General features: G+C 44.6%; 1 protein-coding gene across 1 annotated transcript; it reads left to right on the top strand.

The window, feature by feature from the left end:
• The first annotated feature begins 855 nt into the window (after positions 1–855).
• On the top strand, positions 856–21,851 carry col1a1a (collagen, type I, alpha 1a). The gene is made up of 49 exons (XM_079281980.1): positions 856–1,110; positions 3,202–3,393; positions 4,044–4,066; positions 4,460–4,495; positions 5,943–6,035; positions 7,770–7,838; positions 7,923–7,967; positions 8,459–8,512; positions 8,606–8,659; positions 8,759–8,812; positions 8,909–8,962; positions 9,062–9,115; positions 9,427–9,471; positions 9,560–9,613; positions 9,718–9,762; positions 9,960–10,013; positions 10,932–11,030; positions 11,171–11,215; positions 11,380–11,478; positions 11,829–11,882; positions 11,997–12,104; positions 12,753–12,806; positions 12,945–13,043; positions 13,127–13,180; positions 13,276–13,374; positions 13,489–13,542; positions 13,636–13,689; positions 13,857–13,964; positions 14,058–14,102; positions 14,394–14,492; positions 14,600–14,707; positions 14,870–15,031; positions 15,124–15,177; positions 15,278–15,385; positions 15,510–15,563; positions 15,883–15,936; positions 16,032–16,193; positions 16,456–16,563; positions 16,775–16,882; positions 16,987–17,040; positions 17,685–17,792; positions 17,976–18,029; positions 18,131–18,238; positions 18,330–18,383; positions 18,517–18,624; positions 18,788–19,067; positions 19,183–19,373; positions 19,611–19,853; positions 20,160–21,851. Exons 1-49 carry the CDS (start codon positions 1,029–1,031, stop codon positions 20,304–20,306), a joined length of 4,344 nt encoding a protein of 1,447 aa, XP_079138106.1. The 5' UTR covers positions 856–1,028; the 3' UTR covers positions 20,307–21,851.
• The last annotated feature ends 442 nt before the right edge of the window (positions 21,852–22,293 follow it).

The following is a 22,293-nucleotide window of genomic DNA, read 5'->3' as shown; positions in this document are numbered from 1 at the left end:
TGGTTAAACTTATGCAGGAGAGGCAGACATATCCTAAAAATATGGTACGGCTGAAGCTCCAAAAACGCTGGATCCTACAATTCTCATAATTCAACCTGATGGCGTCTTTTCATTGGACCCTCCCTGCATGATAAATGCCTACTTCTTTCAAACTCCACACGCCATGTTTGTGATCCAGCTTGTACCGATAGAAAGTAAAGCTAACACTTCTTGTCAATGTGGACTGAGGGAGAAGAAATTTTGAGAACTGAAACTCGAGTTTTAGCTTTGGTGCTGCGGTTGCAACACAATGATGATCCTAGACATGAAACAAATGTGTCGTGTGAACAATGCAAACAATGAGGCTTTCCAAAGCTGAGGTCAAACACATCGATCGCAACTGAATTAGCAACAGAAAACCCAACTACAAGCTGAGATAAACCTGCAAATGAAAGAAACACACAAAACAGAACTACAACACACCAGAACTTGAATCTTTAATTTTCTGAGACATTTTGTTTGTGAACTACACTTCAGCTGAAGCCAGAATCCCAGAAGCAATCAAAAAAAATCAAAGTAAATCAGGAAGTAGACCAGAACCAGAAATAAAAACCTGGATTAAACCCGTGGCTGCTGGATCCCAACTCCAACTCTTCTGCTGTGGAATTACAGAAGGAGGGACCTGTTTTTTTCTTCTTTTCTCTCTTTTCTTCTGTTTTTTTTTTCTTTGAAGGAGGGGTCCATTCTTGTCTTCCCTAAACGTGCAGCAGCAGCAGCGGCGGGGGTAATGAGGGTGCGTCCCCAGTTTGTCCAGGCCTCCCAGCACCTCCCAGTTCTTCAGGCTCCCATATAAAAACCCCGGCAGAAAGTGAGTGAAGGCAGTAGGGAGTTTTCTGCTGGGGTCAGGAGGATTGTGATCAGACGAGCGGACCCTGCCCCAAAAACACCCTGTGTATGAGTGGAGTGTAGCAGCGAAAGAAAACATCCCCCAGCATTCTTTTTTTCCTCACTCGCCTCAAAGAGTCTACATGTCTGGTGGCATCTAAGACATGTTCAGCTTTGTGGATTTGCGGCTTGCGCTGCTGCTCGGCGCAGCAGTGCTCTTGGTCAGGGCGCAGGGCGAGGACGACCGTAAGTCTCATCACTGTTTGCTGGAGCTTCTCAACCCTCTTCTGTTTTTTTCTTTTTTTTGTACTGGTTTTTTTTTAACAGTGGATTTTCTCTTCATGGGTGGACGGCTTGCGAGATCTTAGACAGGGACGAGAAGAGAGGAAAAAAAGTTTAAGAAGTTGAAGTAGGAACTTTGATGCATGCTGCACCTTTGATTCAACTAGAAAGATAGATGGATAGATGGATGAGCTTCTGCAGCTTGCAGTCTAAACAGTACAGGGCGTACGTAATGCATTGGGCATCTCAAGAAGGCCCCTCTCACTCTCCTTGTGTTTGTCGCTGTCTCTCTCTACCCTGCCCCCCCACCCCCACCCCTCACCCCCTCCCCCGTGCATGCAGAGCGAGTTGCTGCAGGTTTTCCAGGCTTTCCTCCAAGCGAGGCTTTCTCCAATAGCAGAAATGCATGTTTTATCCAATTTGAACTGCCCCCCCCCCCCCCCCTCCTAAAACAGCAGTACTTGCTGGAAAGCATCTGCTTGTTTTTCTGACGAAGCCAGAATTCTTTCGTGGCATTTTATCAATTTGACACGCGTAACCACTCTACCTGCCAGAGGTTGATCCCGGCTTAAAAGGTGTTAAACTCTACGGTTGTGGATGTAAGACTGGAGAGGGGATAAAAATGGCCATTTATTTTTGAAGGAAGATCCCCACCCCAGCTGACACGACGAGGCGGTGAGGGGAAAGCTTTCCTCAGGCCTTGATCGATGTGGCAGACTCATTCACTGCCTGGAGCCAAGTGTCGAGTTGGCCAGGTGAGTGTGTGAGAGAGTCACATAGGGAGAGAGTTGGGCCGCCGGAAACGTTTGACCTTCACAGCCCGAGCAATCTTCCACTTAATGCCCTTGAGTGAGAGTTTCCAAAAGCTTGGATGTAATTCCAAAAGAGAGTTGGGGTTCAGTGAAATTAGGTGAACAAAGGCCTCTGTTGGTGTTTAGACGCCCAGATGTTTTTTCCTCCCGAAAGAAGACAAAGAAAATCAGCTTTGGAAACAGAAACCAAGGAGCTGAAATTCAATTTTTCCAGATGTTCCAGTTGTCTGGAAATGAGCTGCCGATGCAGTTTGACCCCATTGAACGGTCTCACAACGCCACCCAGAGGCCTCACTCCGCACCTGCGGACACATCTGGCCGCCACGTCCTCCCACACCGCCTCCTTTTTTTCCTCCCTCCTCCTCTTCTTCATCTTTCCACTCTTTTTTTTTTTTTTTTTTTCGTTTCCTCTAATTGCAAACACATGCATAGCATGTTTCCACCAGCTGCTGCCAAAGTCTGCAGCGAAGTCTTCGTTGCTTTTCCCTCTGAGGTCAGCACTTTGGCACGCTGTGGAACACTTATAGCCCCTGAAGGGAGCCCCCGTTTGGGTTTAGTTTTGCTGAGAAAATGCCACAGCGGCGGCTGATGCAGCTGCAGGTCGGAAAATGTGACTTTGAGTTTGAGCAGGGGGAGCGATCTGCGTTTTGATTGTTGTTAAAGGGAAATTAAATCACTTGGGGACGCGTTTGGTCCATGGGCCTTTTTGCTGATGCCACTTGCGTCCACATGAAGGATGCCGGCGCCCTTTCTGTCACCTCATTCTGTCCTCTCTCTGGTCCCATTCTCAGGCCACCAGTTCCTGTCCAAACCTTTCACAACACTCACTTCTCCTGCTTGATGTTTCTATGTTACTGTCAAATTTCCTCAGTTCGCGTTCATGACGTTTGTGTCCATGTATCAATTATTTGAATGATTTTTAGAATTGTGAAGTTCTTGAAAACTTTCCTTTAATGCTAAGAGTGCTACACAGAACAGAATATATACAAACTATACTTTCTTAATATTTTAATTTAGTCTTAAGTGATATGGTATGGGTATTTTTGAAAATAATAAAATATGTTAAGACACAACAAACAATTGCTGAAAAGATATATATTGTGGTATTTAAAAATATTTTTTTCATATGTACATTTTTTTTTAATCAGCTATTTTTATACTCTGCTTCCATCTAGTCCCTTGTATTTCCGCGCGAGCTTGTCCAGCTATCTCACCTGTCTCGCTCTCTGTCACCCCCCATCAGGCACGGGCGGAAGCTGCACCTTGGATGGACAGGTGTTTGCGGACCGTGACGTGTGGAAGCCGGAGCCATGCCAGATCTGTGTGTGCGACAGTGGCACGGTGATGTGCGATGATGTGATCTGCGAGGACACAACTGACTGCCCCAACCCCATCATCCCCCACGACGAGTGCTGCCCCATCTGCCCCGATGACGGTACTGCGTCCCCTCACCTCCTCTGTCCTCTTCTGTCTGTTTTTACATGATTTTTATGCTATACTGAATTCTGTCTCGCTAATGTCACCTGCATTCAACTGTCTATTTCACTTCCTCTTGTTCGTATTTCTTGTTTCCTTACAAAAAGGGCAAATCCAAAACATTTAAACACTTCTAGTCTGGCTTTCACATTTGGCTCAAACATGACCAAATGCCCATTAACCCCACAAATACACACACACGTGCAACCTTGTACCTCGATCATTGCTAAGCTAAACCTAATTCCAACCTGAACCCTCGAATAGGCCTTTTAAGGTCCGTCCCAAAGTGAGGACTGGCCAAAATGCCCTCTCTCTGAAGGTCTAAAACTCAAATTGGTCCGAGCAGAGATAGCTGAACAGAAAAACACAACCTTGGTCCTCACAAAGTTAGCAGTAGTCCTCACGAAGACAACTGGACAAGAACACACAACTGTGGTCCTTACAAAGATCACTGTCCTCACAAAGATAGCTGTACAAAGACACACACACACATTCATTCTCATCCAGCACCAGATGCACATTCTTGCTATATGAAAATCTGCCTCTTCTACTTTTGCTTGTGTTTTGTTTCACAATCCAATTTTCATAATCCGTCTCCTCTCTCTGCAGGCTTCCCGGACCCTCAGGTTAAGGTAAATATTGAAAATTGCATTGATCACCAACCATTTAATGGTCGCTCTAAATTGTAAATAATGTATTTTTCTTCATCATCACACAAACAGGGAAAAATAAATACTTAATCAATTTGATGTACCTATTGATTGTAGTATTGATCATTGATGTGATGACTGGGGCGTATGATAATCAAGTGGAAGATGATAATTCTTCAACTAAATCTTTAGATATTGTTAATTGGTTTATATCAGATACAGATAGTTGATTGATCATTATCTGTGTTACATCACTTATTGATTAGGTCAGATACATCAATAATCATGTGAATCATATTCAGATATATCAATTACATAATTTAGTTTGATCATACACTGAGACATTCACTATTGTATTGTTTTCTTTACTCATAGGGACCCAAGGGAGAGCGTGGACCCAAAGGAGACAAGGTAGGTTCACACACTTATCAATTCTCTTGATTTCTGGTCACCACGCGGTGAGTTCACTGCCGGCCACTCTGAGCAGATTCCTGTGTGTTTATTATGGAGTTGAAGAACTGCTGTACTGACTCAGTTTTCATTCAGTCACATGTGGAAACAGGATCCTTTAGCCCGGGCCGGCATTCAAAATCTTACTTGCATCACAGTAGAGAAGAGTTAGAATTGAAACAGAAATGGCATCAGGTCTGATTGGCAAATAGCTTAATATTTAGAGAAGGCATTTAAACATTTGCTTGCAAAGTAACTATTGTCATCAGATACAAGGAATGATGTAAAAAGCCCCTGAAAATAGCAATACTAAAGTAAATGGCACATACATCCTTAAAACTGCACTGCTTTTGCTTTGCAGCTTTCACCTCTGAATTTAGTCAATGTATCTTGTTTCTAGAAACTATTATGGCACAACAGAGTAGATTAAGGGGAAGCAATGTGCTTTAACAGGGTTCATCATCAACTGAGAGCAGTGAAAAGATCAGTGACTGAAAACATGCCAAGGTCAGGTTGGGACACGCAGAGTGAGGAGGAACTTGAAACTTTGCTTGATTGAAGGAAAGTTAGAAACTGCGAGAAAAGAGTCTTAACATTCAAGCACGTTAAATATTAAGACTATTCATTCAGAAAACTGTCAACAAAATTGATTATATTCTCAAAAAAAATGAAGCTGGGTTTGGTATTGATTTTGCAGTGGTGATGCCTCTTTTATCTAAATTGATGGGCAAACAAAATTTGAATTCAAATTTAATTTTTATTTATTTGTTTATTTATATTTTTTTACAGATCTTCTCATCAGATTCTTTATTTTTTGTGATAGTGGGATTTGATTCAGCAAGCTGCAAAGACATCTTTGATTTAGTTTTTGTTACAAAACCAACAGCGAATAATAATTTATTATTATAATATAATATCATATTTCATCTAATTATGAGTTTTCAGTAATGCTTATGATAATGTATTTATGGTATTATGTGACATGTCGAAGTTATTCAGATCATTTATTTCGAAGTTTGTTTTACAGAATGTGTAGTTAAAGTGTTAATGGCAGTTCTTACCCACTTCCTGTATCCTGCTTGTCACATGACCGCCACTCCATTCCTGGTTGGTCACATGGTCAGTCTCCCAGGGGAGTAAACTGTGCCTCCTCCAGGTTTAATGCTGCTTTCACCACTATAGGGAGCAAGTGAAATTAAAGATTATACAAAAGGATCCATTCTGACAATGTAACAAGAGTATAGGCAGTCATGAGATTGGGGTTTGAACAAAATCAAACAGTTGATGTTTTCCTCTCTGTTGTCTCTGGGTGCGTTTAGCATCCAGACGGCCATTTTATTCTGACTCAAGAGCCTGGCCCCTTCTTTCTTTCTTTCATTCTTTCTCTCTCTTGCCCCCCAATCTGCAGGGTAATGCTGGTCCCGCTGGTAACGATGGTATGCCCGGCCAGCCCGGTATGCCCGGACATCCCGGCCCCCCTGGACCCCCTGGCCTCGGTGGAGTAAGTTGTAGATTTATTTTCTTTTTTCTTTGTATTTGACTCATTCGGGTCCAAATTTACCAGATCTAAGCCGACCATGGCTGTAAAAAAATAGTCGTAAGACTCATGCGTTTATCTCATTTGTTGGACAGAGATAGTATCAGTAGCTGGAACTTCTTCGTGTGTGGGGGTTTGTCAAAAACAAGCATTAGTCCCAATTCAGGTTTGTTCTTCTCAGTTCCCCAGCCCTCATATCCCCCTACCCATAATCCTCATTGTTTGTTGTAGTTTGTTGGATTGCATGCCCATACCACCTCAGTGCTGCTGTTATAAAAGGGATTCCCAAACTTCTTTTTTGGTGAATGACATCAAAATAGACCAGTATAAACCAATATGGTGGCTGTGCACGCAGCTTCAGGGAGGGCGGGTCGAGCTGGGAAATTGAACTCCACTTTCACAGCTAAAACGCAAGCTTTTCATTGACGTGTTAGCGTTGGCCTAAAATGATTGCCTCTGACTTGGAGTTTGGCTTTCAGTCTGAGGTCAAAAGGTCAGAAGTTAATTGGGGTTCATTCTTAAGAAAAGGGAAGCGGAGATGTCCTGGATGCTTGTCAGATCCAGTAGTTGATTCGTTTATTGTAGAGTGAACACATTTAGCCTACTATGCTAATAATGTATGTTTATCAATGATGCCCATATACTTCTTCAATACATCTCAGCATGCTATGATTCAGCTAAGCATCAACTTCCATCGTAGTTTATTATACTAAACTAACATTCCCGCAGACTCTCATTGTAGTTTAGTATAAACTTACATTTCCATTGACTTTAATTGTAGTTTAGAATATGAGCTAACATTCCCAGGCAAATTTTGGATTCCGATGTAGAAGTTATTGCCTCACATGCTAATTCACTAGGCTATGCTTACATAACATACCACCCCAGTCTAATTTACCATGCTAATGTTCTTTACCACATATTGCCAATAGTATCACAATCTAAGTTAGCATGCTATGGTTCACTTTACCTTTGACTTTTATCCAAATTTAGCATTTGTAGCTATGATTTATCATTGACTCATGCTAATTCCCCAAGCTAATTTAATCTGACATACCATCCCAGTATAATTTAGCATGCTTGTGTAGAATTTACAACAAACTCAAATGCTTATTTACCACAAACAGTTTTAAAAGTTTTGGAATCTAATTAAGCATGATTCAGTTTACTATTGACTCCCGACGAACCACAATATATCAACAACAAACGCCCATTCCAAATGACCAAGCTAAGCTAACACCAACATTAACCTTGATTAACCTCACCTCAGATTGCAGTTTCTAAGTAGCCTCTGTGGTCAGATAACAGAAGTAGCATCCAAAGAGACTTCATTGAGCTCAACAAATTCAGCAACACTAAGAGTGATGAGGTTAAAGGTTGGGGGATGGTCCTGGCTGACAGAGAAGTGAAACTGTCAACAAAACATTATGGGAACGTTTATTTCCAGGATTAAAACATAATTGAGAAAGCATTATACTAGTCCCCCTAGTGCATAGAATACACCTACAGAGGAAGGGAAATGGGTCTTGAGCTTGTTTACAAAAAAATGTGTGAAAATGCTTGACACATAAAACTGGCATAAAATACCAAAGAAAAGGCTTTCATTCATATTCATGTCATGGAAATTGTAAACCTTTTCCGCAAATACACATGAGAAATAGATTGTAATATTCATAGCTCTGTTTTTCTTTTTTCTAGAACTTCTCCCCTCAGATGTCTGGTGGCTATAATGATAAAACTCCTTCCATGCCTGTTCCTGGACCAATGGTAAGACGCACACACACACACCCAATCATTTCACCATCAATCATGGAGATGCCGTATCTGACCCTGCCTCTGTTTGATTGACAGGGCCCAATGGGACCCCGCGGACCCCCTGGATCGGCCGGTTCTAGCGTAAGTACGCCGCTTCCTTCTTCTTCAACGCAAAATGTTTCATAGTTGAAGCTGGGAGGATAGAGGAGGGATAGCACGTGCACACTCATACATCATCATGACATCACTTGTGACATCTCCTCGGTGCCCAGTTCACACAAAACCATCACCAAACTCTTATCACACTCCTTTTCCTTTCACTGCATTGGAGTTCATTTCCAAATGAAAACTACAATAACCCAAAATAATTTCTAATCTGATTATTATTTTAGCTGTTAAAAAATGAATTTCAGCTAACTTAACTAGCTTAAGTTACAGCTAAAGTCTAAAGTTTAAAATGATGCTACTGTTCCCACTCGAGTCAGATGACAGCAGCCATGAAACAAAGATACCCCCCACTGAAACACACACCGAAATGCATGTCTTTACAATAACTTGGTTGGATTTACACCTAATAGAGATAGTTGTCAATTTATTTAGTCATGGTGTTTGATGTGTGTCTCCACCTACAGGGACCTCAGGGATTCACCGGCCCCCCTGGTGAGCCTGGAGAGGCTGGATCTTCTGTGAGTATTAAGAACACATTGAAACAGATACACGCCTGCATTGCGCCTCGGTAGCCTGTGGTCATTCTCACCTCTGTGTCTCTTTCTTTGCAGGGTGCCTTGGGTCCCCGTGGCCCCGCCGGCCCCTCTGGAAAGAACGGAGAGGATGTAAGTCGACTGGATCTGCTCGTATTCACCATCTCCATCTCAGCATAGAGTGAAGAATGACTTACTCACTGTGTTCACCCCCTTCACTCTTTATCTTAGGGTGAGTCTGGCAAACCTGGTCGCGGTGGTGAGCGTGGACCTTCCGGCCCACAGGTAAGTCATCATGGCGGTGTAATTGTTATTCCTCGTGAAAAAGAACACAGAGCCGTGATAGATATATAAATAAAATCTCCTATCTCTTTCCCTCAGGGAGCTCGTGGTTTCCCAGGAACCCCCGGTCTGCCCGGCATCAAGGGACACAGAGTGAGTCAGAACTCCCGACTGCCCGTTCAACAAACAAACAGTATGGCATCTCTTATAACTGTGGACTTAATCTGTTGCTATGTCTCTCCATCTCTGTAGGGATTCAGTGGTCTGGATGGTGCTAAGGGAGACAATGGCCCCGCTGGTCCCAAGGTGATTGCCCGTCTTTGATACCTTGCTCCTCCGCGCTACGTTTCAGTGTAGAAAAATGCTAATTTTGCAGTACTAACGGTGGCGATAGTGACAGAAGTAGTAGTTTAATAATAGCAATGGGTATAGTAGTCGCAGAACTAGTTATTGGCTAGCAGCAGTCATATTGGCTAGTTATTGGTTAGCAGCAGCCATAATGGCTAGTTATTGGCTAGCAGTAGCCATATTGGCTAGTTGCATTAATATTGAAAAACAATGCTACAGTTTCTATCGTTCTTAATGCCTCACCTGCCTGTGTGTTTATGCATGTTTAGGGAGAGGGTGGAGCCTCCGGTGAGAATGGAACTCCTGGTGCTATGGTGAGTAAAACAATCACCCCCATCTCTGCCATGTAGTTTCCTTCTTGGATTTTGGATAGCTGACTGACTCTTTGTGTCTCTGTTTCAGGGACCCCGTGGTCTGCCCGGCGAGAGAGGCCGCAATGGTGCTTCTGGAGCTGCTGTGAGTCCACACATCCACACACTCGCTAACAAATACTTGAATGGATCAGCCAGTCGGTCAATGAACAGATTAATCAACCAATCATGTTTGTCTGTGATCTGCAGGGAGCTCGTGGTAACGATGGTTCTGCTGGTGCTGCCGGACCTAATGTGAGTCTTCCATTTTACTCAAATTTTATACTGTTCTCAGAACAAACATGTTTGTCCTTTAGTAGCAATTTTTTATGTACAACTTCAAGTGACTCCTAGTTGTTTAAAACCCCAGGGGGATTCTCAGACAGGAAGCACAAATAAAAAACATTTTCTTTCCCGCTATAAAATCTGTCTGTCTTATTGTTTTCTCCCAGGGTCCCACTGGCCCCGCTGGACCTCCCGGATTCCCCGGTGGCCCCGGATCCAAGGTACAACAACGACCATTATGATCCACAGCAATAATCTTAAACAGCCTCCATTTTTTTATATCTTTCATCTTCTACATCTTCCTTAATCTTCCACGGCTTTCACCATCCAAAACAACACCACACGTATCCTATTTCATCTTCTTAAGAGAGCTTGCAGCAGTCACTGGAAAGTTACTTTCATCTCCTAACATATGTGACCTTTCATGTGGTCTTTGAACAGGGGTAACACAGGGTGGGGGTCGTCCAACCCGCACAGGAATTCTGTTCCATGTCCCGATTACATACTTACATTCAAAGTCTAAGCGACTTTGGGGTTTGTAGCATGCGAAAAGTGACCTCATATTAATAACTTAGATTGTGAATTGTAGATTTTCTTCTTTTATTTTGAGTGTGCTGTTAATGGATTATATTAGCCTACAGTAGCCCAGAGGTATTAGTAATGAATCTTCCACCCTAAAATATTTTTTACTTATTTATTTTTAAGATTATACTTTGTGTTTGTTAGGTTACATTTCTTGTATCAACTTCAAAGGTAGTAGTAGTATATATTAAAACTGGATGATATTACTATGTAGTGTGGAGTTTAGATTTAATTATCTGTACAGATTATGGAATCAATCAATCAATTATGTTTTATTGATATAGCACCTTTCAAATAATTCGAATGCAATCCTAAGTGCTTTACAAATGATTAACAAGACGAAAACAAAAAACAGCTGGCGTTTTAATCATTTTAAAACTTTGACTCCAGTATAATGCAAAATACAGTCCTCTGTTGTCCATTTTCATATTTACTTTTCGACATGATTTGCATCATAATCGTATTTTTCATCCCTCTACTAGTCTTCCACCATGAAGAAACCGCTATTGCTTTGGACACTGATTGTCTGACTGCTCTTCTTTTCCTCCTCTACCCAGGGTGACGCTGGAAATCAGGGTGCTCGTGGATCCGAAGGCCCCGCTGGATCCCGAGGCGAGCCCGGTAACCCCGGACCTGCTGGCCCCGCAGGACCCTCAGTAAGTACAAACAGTAACCCCTCTATGACGGACTGTTCAGGTTCTCGATAAGATCACCTTATTGATGATATCATGGCATTTACATCATTCCTAAGAATCTTCTGGTTGATGAAAATCTCTTCCCTTCTTTCTCCTCTCAGGGAAACTCCGGAATTGATGGAGGTGCCGGAGTTAAGGGAACCCCCGTGAGTATCTATCTCAACACAATTACCTCGTGAGCATGACAGGGTTGAGGATTCGAATCCCATCCTGGCTCAAAAAGGTGTTGTTTCACAGCAGCATAGCATCAAAGACTGGCAGTGCAGCATGATGTGACCGTGTTGCTGCTGTGTGCTTCCGCCCCCTGCAGGGTGCTGCCGGAGTTGCCGGAGCTCCCGGTTTCCCCGGACCACGTGGACCCCCAGGACCTCAGGGTGCTGGCGGTGCCCCTGGATCCAAGGGTAACAGTGTGAGTAAAGCTTTCTCAGAAAAAACGAACCAACGCCATAAATAGTATTTTCTGTCTAGAGTCTGTCGCCTGTAATGGACACGATTAGAAATAGTAATTCATTCCAAACATAGTGAATTAAAAGTAAAACTGCTGAATCACAAGTAAACATTGTTTTACTTTTGTTCCGTAGCAGTGTTTTGTTTGTTGTTCACAGCTTTTTGTCTATTTTTATTGTTCATTTATTTGTTGAGATTTGTCTCAGTTGTGCTTATTTGTTTGCATGTTTGTTTGATTGATTTTGACCACTGATGTCAGTTGTTGATTTGGTATCGTTTGTTAATGTTTGTTTATTGGCTCGTTTCCCTCAGGGTGACGTCGGTGCCCAAGGATCCAAGGGAGAGGCCGGTGCCAAGGGAGAGGCTGTAAGTTGAAGTTCACCACAGTCAGAATGGAGCATAGCTCCGTAATACACACATGCACGAATACACGTTCCATCTCTAATGCCATCCGTGTGTGTTCGCGTGCGTGTTCTCCAGGGAGCTGCAGGAGGTGCCGGAGGCCCAGGACCATCTGGTGAGGAAGGCAAGAGAGGAACCAGAGGAGAGCCTGGTGCTGCAGGAGCCCGTGGAGCTCCTGGAGAGCGAGTATGCATCTCACTTTCCACTATAATATACTGTATGCTGTGATATTTTTTAATATTAAGTGTTACTGGTAAGAAATGTGATTGAGTTGCCCTCCAGTGCAAAAATGAATCTCTTATTTATTATGAATATATAAATGAGGGAAAAGGTCGAAATATGGCCTACCTATATAATACAAGTATACATAGTGTAGGCCACAAATGACACAGAAGCCCTTTTGGCTTAACAGGAACATCCAAACACACTCTCTAGGGCCCCCTGCTGGCCAGATATATGAACTGTAAATGCAGGAACAGAGCATAATTTCCAGATATTTGGAAAAATTATTACTGACACAATATTTGACATGTTTTGCGCATAGAATGTGAATACAGCTCATGCTGCCACCAGGGAGTGGCATGATCATGTCATCACGACATGAGCCTTCCTGATCTGGCCCACAATACATCATGCCTGACATTTTTAAACAGTTTAGACGATACAATATCATTCAACCAAGGTAGAGCGGCATTACACATTGTTGACATGGACTTACTTGATGGGAAAGGACAGGGCACATTAAGATTATGGCAATAGCCCATCCCTGTCGAGATACAGTGTCCACAGTGTTGTTCATAGAGCTAAGAAACATGTGCTTGATTCTCTCTACAGGGTGGCCCTGGAGGTCGTGGTTTCCCCGGTTCTGATGGTGCTTCTGGAGCCAAAGTGAGTATAAAACACAAACACACACATTCGATACGTCCCTCTTTTCCTCTTACAATCATGGAGATACTTCAGATCAGATTTGATTGAACTAATCTTTGCCTTTCTACCTCTCTTCTCTCTCTTTCTGCCCCGTCATAGGGTGCCAATGGCGAGCGCGGTGCCCCCGGTGCTCTTGGACCTAAAGGTTCAACCGGTGAGTCTGGCCGCACTGGTGAGGCTGGTTTGCCCGGAGCTAAGGTGAGATTTCCTACCATAATTATCAGCGACATCATTTATTCACTGCACAGGCCGTCCTCTGACCTCTAAACCTTTGCTCGTAGGGTATGACTGGTAGCCCTGGCAGCCCTGGACCTGATGGCAAGTTGGGACCCGCTGTAAGTTCACGCTCAGGACAATACGTTTGATTTTCATCTCATCAAAACACAGATATGTTGTGTTAAATGAATCCTTCATTATTCCTCCTCACCAGGGAGCCACTGGACAAGATGGCCGCCCCGGACCCCCTGGCTCTGTTGGAGCTAGAGGCCAGCCTGGAGTCATGGGATTCCCCGGACCCAAAGGAGCTGCTGTGAGTAATGGGTCTCAACTGCTACAAAGTATCATGGATCATTGGTTTTTAAGTGAGTAGACTACTGAGAAGTAGCCATCCCTGCTAATAGTGCTCTTCTACTTCTGTCTGTAGGGTGAGGGTGGAAAGCCTGGCGAGAGAGGAGTACTGGGATCCACTGGCCCACTTGTAAGTTGTCTACACTTTGCTTCTCTTTGAATCCACTGTACTCTACTGTTTGTTGAACCTGTGTGTCTGAAAGCCTACCATCTCTCTACCCAGGGTGCCCCCGGAAAGGACGGTGACATTGGTGCTCAAGGCCCCTCTGGACCTGCTGTACGTAAAACACACACATGCCCACATTGACACCCGCCTCAAAAGCCTGATGGTCTCACACTACAAACCACACTTAAAAGCTACTGACAACAAGTGGTACCCACACCATGCATTACTCCTGGCCACATTCTGTTAGCTCCAATAGTCCTTCTCCTGTTCAACCTCAGGGTCCTTCTGGTGAGAGAGGAGAACAGGGAGCTGCCGGACCTGGCGGATTCCAGGGTCTCTCAGGACCCCAGGGTGCCGTTGGTGAGAGTGGAAAGCCCGGAGAGCAGGTACTGACTGAAATATGGTTGATTTAAATACGTGATCAAATTGATACTGTTATACTGGGAATTAACGTATGAATTGCCTCTCTGTCTATCTAGGGTGTGTCCGGTGAGGCTGGAGCCACAGGACCTGGTGGAAATAGAGTAAGTCACTTATTATCATTGTCATGTTCCCAGTTACTCAGCAGTCTGCTCCCAGCAGCATCCATTAATGAAGCATCTTTGGAGAGTTGTCTAAGTAATTCAATTGTGACAAACCAGGCTACAAACAACAAAAGTTGAGTGAACATTGATGTTAATGCTATCAGGCTAAAGATAGCTAATAACAGGCTAATGCTAATGGGAAGGACTAAACACAGATGACTCATGACTTCTTTGACCACTCTTGGACTTCCATTTCAAATTCCCTAACTCTCTGCCACCCCTTCCCCTCAGGGTGACAGAGGATTCCCCGGTGAGCGCGGTGCATCTGGTGTTGTTGGACCCGCTGGTGCCCGTGGATCCGTCGGGTCTGCTGGAAACGAGGGTGCCAAGGTAAACCTCACGAGATGTGAAAGAAAGAAACACTTGATAGCCTGTTCTCATTGATTGTTGAGTAACCCTACTACTCTTGTTTTCTACCCCTTCGTCCTCTTCCCCAGGGAGATTCTGGAGCCCCCGGTGCTCCCGGAAACCAGGGTTCTCCTGGACTCCAGGGAATGCCTGGTGAGCGTGGAGCTGCTGGCCTTCCAGGACTGAGGGGAGACAGAGTGAGTCGCCACAACAATATTCCTAGTACTCCCAATATTCCCAGTATATAGGATTAGTCACTACTGAAGTACCCTAATGAGAAGCCTGACTCACGCAACACCATCCACAGTAGCTTTCCAGTATATATATTCCTCACTCCCCCTCTCCATCCAACAACCAAGGGTGACCAAGGAGGCAAAGGTGGTGATGGAGGTCCTGGTAAGGATGGCCCCCGTGGTTTGACTGGACCAATTGGACTTCCCGGACCCGCTGGTTCCTCCGGAGACAAGGGAGAGCCTGGCGCCTTCGGACCTGTCGGACCTGCTGGAGCTCGCGGAGGCCCTGTAAGTACCTGTCCATCTGTTCTTCTCAAGAGTGAAAGAGGAAGCTGCTTGGAAATCACTGACTGACTTTTCGTCTTCCTCCTCTTTCTCAGGGAGAACGTGGAGAGTCTGGACCACCTGGACCTGCTGGATTTGCTGGACCTCCTGTAAGTCACTTCTTCATGAATGTCCTGGGTCCTCTCACCAACTGTTTTTCTTTAGCTTTTTACTGATCCTCTCGCCCCATCCACCATCATTTCACCACAGGGTGCTGATGGACAGCCTGGTGGTAAGGGAGAGTCTGGAGATAATGGTGCTAAGGGAGATGCTGGTCCCCCCGGCGCTGCTGGACCCACTGGTGCCCCTGGACCTCAGGTTTGTCAACATTTAAACTTCCTTATAGAAAATCCCATAATTCAGAGTGAACATTAGAAGTTGAGGCTATATTGCCTGGTACTGGTTCTCCGACATTGACTGACAATTTGTTGTGTCCTTTCAGGGTCCCAATGGAAACACCGGCGGTAAGGGAGCCCGCGGAGCCGGTGGACCTCCTGTGAGTCACCTCGTCTTTTCTGTCCTCCTTTTCCTTTAATATATTTACTTTTATGCTGACTTCAGCTTCAATTACTAGATCAGGAGCATCATAAGCAGTAGTGTAGTGGTCAAAGGTAACGGTTCCCATGGCCATAGCAGAGAGAGAATTCTGGAGACAATCCACTGTCAAAACATGTTTTATTACAGATGTATTACTTATATTGCAAATTGTTTAACATTGTTTAACATTCATCCCTCTTTATTTATTGATTGTACTAACATGATACGGCCATTTTTCCAGTCACAGTCAGCTAATTGCTCTCTCTCTCTGTCCCTAGGGTGCTGCTGGTTTCCCTGGTGCTGCTGGCAGAGTTGGACCTCCCGGCCCCTCTGTAAGTCTTCCTTTGATGTTACCAGCACTTATTGTTCCTGTGGCAGGGCCCAACATCCTCGATGGTTTTCAGCAATGTTGCGTTCATCCCCATAGGGCAACTCTGGACCTCCCGGACCCTCTGGACCAGCTGGCAAAGAGGGACAGAAAGGAAACCGTGGTGAGACTGGAACTGCTGGTCGCCCTGGTGAGATGGGTGCTGCTGGACCCCCAGGACCTGCTGGAGAGAAGGGTGGCGCTGGATCCGAGGGAGCTCCTGTAAGTTATAGTAAACCATCAAAAGAAATTAGAGCCCCTTCCATCTCAATCTATCACAGAACCAAATGATTGGTTGCTAGAAAGAAAAACAGCGTGATTTGATTCCAACTAAATTATCCTCTTTATGTAGTAGCATTGAATTAAGTTTCCACATTTTCACTGACAACACACGGACATTATTTAGCTTTCCGTTGTTGTTCCTACACCTTGATGTATAATCTATATAACCTCTTTAACTTTGTCTCTCTCTCCACCCCTGCAGGGATCTTCTGGAATTTCTGGACCTTCAGGTATTGCTGGACAGCGTGGTGTTGTTGGTCTGCCTGGACAGAGAGGAGAGAGAGGTTTCCCTGGCATGTCCGGACCTTCCGTAAGTTCCTGTTATTACTCTACAAACTCTACTCTACAAAACTACAAACTGCACAGTGGAGCTGATGTAACCAGAATACCCAAACGTGTTTAGCCAGCCAATATGATGTTTAGAATCAAACATCACTCCAAATCACTCCATAAACTTGAATATATTAGAAAAGTAACTGTGGTTGCTAGGACTGGACTGACTTTGCCCGTGTCACCCACAGGGAGAGGTTGGAAAGTCTGGACCTTCTGGCCCAAGTGGTGAGCGTGGACCCCCCGGACCTATGGGACCCTCTGGACTGGGTGGAGCCCCTGGTGAGCCTGGACGTGAGGTATGAAGTAACAATTGCACCTGTACACTAGCTATCTGTCTGACTTTTGTATACTGCTGTAGGTGTTTTCTAAATAGTTAACCTGCTTTATGTTTGTGTTTTAGGGAAGCCCCGGAAACGAGGGATCATCTGGTCGCGATGGAGGTGCTGGATCCAAGGTGAGTTCAAATGACATCATCGCTAAGTCACCAACACCAGATGGATTACTAAACAGGCAACTACAAAGAGACACAAAAAGACACATAAAGAGACCAAAACAACTTTAAAGAGATGCAAAACAGCTGCAAAGAGACACTAAGAGACGATACCACTATATATTGGGGCAAAACACCCACAAAGGCTTGGGAAGAATCAGCTAGGTTGACCTGAACCTAGGTAAAGCAGCCTGCAAGGTTATTTAGCAAACAACATGCTAACTACAGTGGCTTCTGCTAGATACAGTGATGCTTAGTTTTGCACCTGCTATGGTTAGTAAGCTGAAATCTAACATTATCACACACAATCAGAGCCAATTCTGTGTCTGAAATAAATTCTGTTGACATGATAGAAACACCAATGTGGCTGCCAGAAGACAGAGTTATACCTGCATGTAATGTTCTATATAGCCTAGTCAGTGGCCTGTTTCACCAAATCTTGTATATCTTGTATAATCTTGTATATGTTTATTTAGACAAAATCGAAGGCAAAAAAAACTATGTGTGATCCAGGCAGATAGTTGGTTCTATCTGTGCGTTTTTCACCACAGCAGCTTGTAAGGATATTAAAGCTGGTTAAATAGCATTATTTTGTGTTTGCATTTTAGGGAGACCGTGGAGAGAGCGGCCCATCTGGAGCCTCTGGTGCCCCTGGACCCTCTGGTGCCCCCGGACCCGTTGGACCCGCTGGAAAGAACGGTGACCGTGGACAGACTGTGAGTGACACCAAAACCATTTTTCAGTTTAATCACTGTGCTTTTCTGAAAATATCTTCAGTATACATTACAGTATATGTCAATGGGAAACAGCCATTAATAATAGAGCTATTGTAGGTGTAAGCATAGATTGTGTTTCGCTGCAACCTGCCTTTACATCAAACTGTTTTTTGTATGCTTCAGGGACCTAGTGGCCCCTCTGGATCTGCTGGCCCTGCTGGACCTCGTGGCCCTTCAGTAAGTAACAACCTTTGCGCCATTAATAAAAACAAACAATAGAATAGATGGAACAGCCAAAGGCAAAACAATGCTCTTCATCCCCTTCTTACCCCTAACAGGGAGCTCCTGGACTTCGCGGAGACAAGGGAGAGGGTGGAGAGGCTGGAGAGAGAGGCATGAAGGGACACAGAGGATTCACTGGCATGCAGGGACCTTCTGGACAATCTGTATGTCACTTCACACTCACATCTACACATATATAACATAAACAACATACAGACTTTATTTCTAACTAATGTTTCTGTTCTGAACCCATAGGGATCTTCTGGAGAGCAAGGACCCTCTGGTTCTGCTGGACCCGCTGGAGCTAGAGTGAGTTAACACACCACACAATATTTTAGTGCTTGGAGTCGTTTTAGATGTTTTGCATTTTAATATTTGGTCTATCTGTCAGTGTTTGGAGGGACTTTGACATTCAGAGACTTTCCCTTTATGCTGTTTGCAGGGCCCATCTGGATCTTCTGGATCTGCTGGTAAGGACGGTATGACTGGCCTGCCTGGACCCACTGGACCTCCTGGACCTCGTGGACGTTCTGGAGAGATGGGACCCGCTGTAAGTCTGGCTGTCTAACTATCCATCCACTCCTCTGTCTATTTACTTTGTGTCTTCTAAGGGAAAATATAGATTGTGGTTTGCTAGGCACACCACAAAGCCTCTACGAGCACTGAAATAACCAACTTCTTCTCTTCCTCCTCTTGCCCGTCTTCTCTTTCAGGGTCCTACAGGAGCTCCTGGACCTCCCGGAGCACCAGGTGCCCCCGGTGGCGGATTCGACCTCGGCTTCATTTCCCAGCCTCAGGAGAAGGCCCCCGATCCCTTCCGCATGTTCCGTGCTGATGACGCTAATGTTCTCCGTGACCGCGACCTGGAGGTGGACGGCACCCTGAAGAGCCTGAGCCAGCAGATCGAGCAGATCCGCAGCCCTGATGGAACCCGCAAGAACCCCGCCAGAACCTGCCGCGACCTCAAGATGTGCCACCCTGACTGGAAGAGCGGTGAGTTTTTACCTGACAGCCGTTGATCAATCCAAGTGTAGAGGAGGATTGGAGAATCTAAACTAGCATACCGGGTTTTTCTAAACTTTTCCGCTCCTGACTCCTTGTTCTCCAGGCGAGTACTTCATCGACCCTGACCAGGGCTGCACTCATGACGCCATCAAGGTCTACTGCAACATGGAGACCGGAGAGACCTGCGTAACCCCAACTCAGCCCGAGGTCGCCAAGAAGAACTGGTACATGAGCAAGAATATCAAGGAGAAGAAGCACGTCTGGTTCGGAGAGGCTATGACCGATGGCTTCCAGGTAAACATGCTGACTCAACCAAACTGAGCACTTCCTCACTCCTTGCTACAAATCCATCCCTACTTGCCTTCTCTTTGGTCAACTTCCCTCTCAATTCCTCCTTCCTCTACCCCTCCTCTCATTTCCACTTCTCGCCCCTCTTTTGTTTCCTACTATTCCTCAACTCGACCTTACCTCTCCGCTTCTTGTCCCTCCAGTTCAGTCAGTAACATCTCCCCCTTCCTCTTTCCTACACAGTTCGAGTACGGCAGCGAGGGCTCCAAGCCAGAGGATGTCAACATCCAGCTGACTTTCCTGCGTCTCATGTCCACTGAGGCAACCCAGAACGTCACCTACCACTGCAAGAACAGCGTCGCCTACATGGACGCCACCGTCGGCAACCTCAAGAAGGCCCTGCTCCTCCAGGGCTCCAACGAGATCGAGATCAGAGCCGAGGGCAACAGCCGCTTCACCTACAGCGTCCTGGAAGACGGATGCACGGTGAGAAAATCTTAAGTTGACACTCTCATGCCAATCCCACTGACAGCTGAGTGAGCTTCAAATGTTAAATCTTCAAAGTTAGGAATGACCAGTAGGTCACAATTCAGCAAGCTTATACTTTCCCTGATGGTATAGACTCAGTGGTTTCAAACATGCATAACAGCTACTGTAGCTAGTCTTTCTGTTCATGGGATTTGAACAAAAGTTCAGGCAGAATTGGAGACATTTTCATATGTCCTGTGCTAACCATGCAGCGGCCAATTTGAATGGTGACCCTAACTCCCCTTTCTTCTTCTCTCCCTCCAGTCACACACCGGTACATGGGGCAAGACAGTCATTGACTACAAGACATCGAAAACATCTCGCCTGCCCATCATTGATATCGCTCCTATGGACGTTGGTGCTCCAGACCAAGAGTTTGGCCTTGAAGTTGGACCCGTCTGTTTCTTGTAAAAAGAGAAATCTGGACTTGAAATTGTTGTTGTGTGTGTGAGTGTGTGTGTTTTAATTTTTCTAGCAGTCATCTCTCTCTAAAAAAAAGCCCACCAAAACATTTCTCTAATGCCATTTTTCTGAAAAATCTGACCCCTCGTTCCTGATTCTACGAATTTCCATTCGGCCATTGTTCCGATGGTCCACTTTGCCTAAAACCTGCACTTCAACAAGATGGCGGCGATGCGGCGGAATCTGCATCGCCGCGTTTGGGACCACTACTTTTTTTTCGTTTCTGACTCTTGTTTTTTTTTTTTTTTTTTTACCATCACCAACACCAAGGATCCTGTAGAGAAGACATTTTGTTTCACTGGCAACAAGAAAATAATATATGCTTCTGTAAAGTGTAAAAAAAATTGACTTCCCCTCTTCATCCAGCCATACCAGGCTTCTCTGGAGTTTACAGAAACACACAGGTGACTTTTGTATTTTTATACACCACTGTGGCGAGAGGAATGAAAGGACAGTCCCCAACAGACAGAACCCAATTGCTTTGTACCACATTTCAGGTGTTGATGAATAAACGGTGAAACTGACAGCCATGTTTGTCTCTGTTGTTCTGCCCCCCCTACCCCGTCAACCTGGCACAGGCAACACTGAAAACTCCCCCCTCCTCATCCGCTGATTTTGTGGCTGTTGTGATTTGTTTGTTGTTGTGGTTGCTTTCTTGTTTGTTCCTTTCTATTACTCCCTTTTTCTTTTTTTTAAAGAAAAGTCACATTAAAACCACCAGCAGAGAAACATGGGTTTCAACCTCTTTTTTGAAAGTTGTGAAAGAAAGATCCTATGGCTTCCTCAGAAAAGCAAGGAATATCAGCTGTATAAAAAAAAGGGTGGCCCAGTGTTTGTGAAGTGAAGCCTGCGTTGGGGGTAGTCGACTTTTACCAACACTTTAGCAGAAGCGGATACAGCTAAAATTAAAGGTGCTATACTTTCTTTGAGGTCTCCTGGCTGTCCAGTACGGCTATACTGTTGTGTAGTGTTACGGTCACTCTGGCGTGGCAGGGCCCTCTTGGTGCTAAAACGAAACCGCCGTTTTTTATTTGCTCTTGGCGCCCAGAATGAGACAGACTTCTCTCTTTTCCAACCACGGTCACACTGGCAATCGAGCCTCTTGCTCTGAGTTCAAAGTGAAGTGCGGATCCGCATCTTTTCTTCTCACACTTTTTGGTTTCATGTTTTTAAACCCCAACCTCCACCTTTTCTGTCCTCCAAAAAAACATCCCCCCACCCCTTTCATCCACACATCTGTTGTAGTTTGTTTCTTGTTTTCTTGTGCGAAGGTTGAATTTTCTCAACAAAAAGAAAAATTGGAGATCTATTTTATTTTTTTCAAACAATGCACAGAAAGGAACGAGTTTGTGAGATAATGCAGACAGACACACCCATGGGGGGGGGGAAACACCACAAGGATCTGTACCTATTTTGTATATGTATAATAAATTGAGATGTTTTTAATTATTTTGAATGCTGAAATAAAGCATGTTAAGTGGTCTGACATTTGAATTCTGACTAATTCCCTCATTGACTCACTGACTGCCCCCTTAGGACTTGAATTACACAAGGTTTTCATTTTTTTACTGGTTCACCAGTTATACAGTGACTTGATCTGTGACATTAATGCAAACAATCTCAGAAATGCTTGCTAAATCTCTTGGAAGTGCTGATCCCAACTGAGACAGAGTGTGTGGAGAAGAGAAAAAGATGCAACTGAGACAAATCCCAGAGAGGGTCTTTACTTTGTTTTAGGAGCTAAATCAGGTCTTTCGGTGTCCCTGTTTGCTTAAAAAGCTCACACTGGATTGGCAAATACTTTGACATGCATTGTGACATTTTGCCTGGAATCTGAAAATCTCTTAATCATTGTTTCAAAAAATATATATATATAGTCAGCCTCCTCTCTGGTCTGAAAACATATGCCACGCTCCTCACTCGGCAGCAGTGTATT

The sequence above is a fragment of the Melanostigma gelatinosum genome (assembly GCF_949748355.1).
Source record: "Melanostigma gelatinosum genome assembly, chromosome: 13".
In the NCBI taxonomy this organism is placed as follows: Eukaryota; Metazoa; Chordata; class Actinopteri; order Perciformes; family Zoarcidae; genus Melanostigma; species Melanostigma gelatinosum.
Note: the sequence above shows the minus strand (reverse complement) of the source record. Positions and strands in the feature narration are given on the sequence as shown.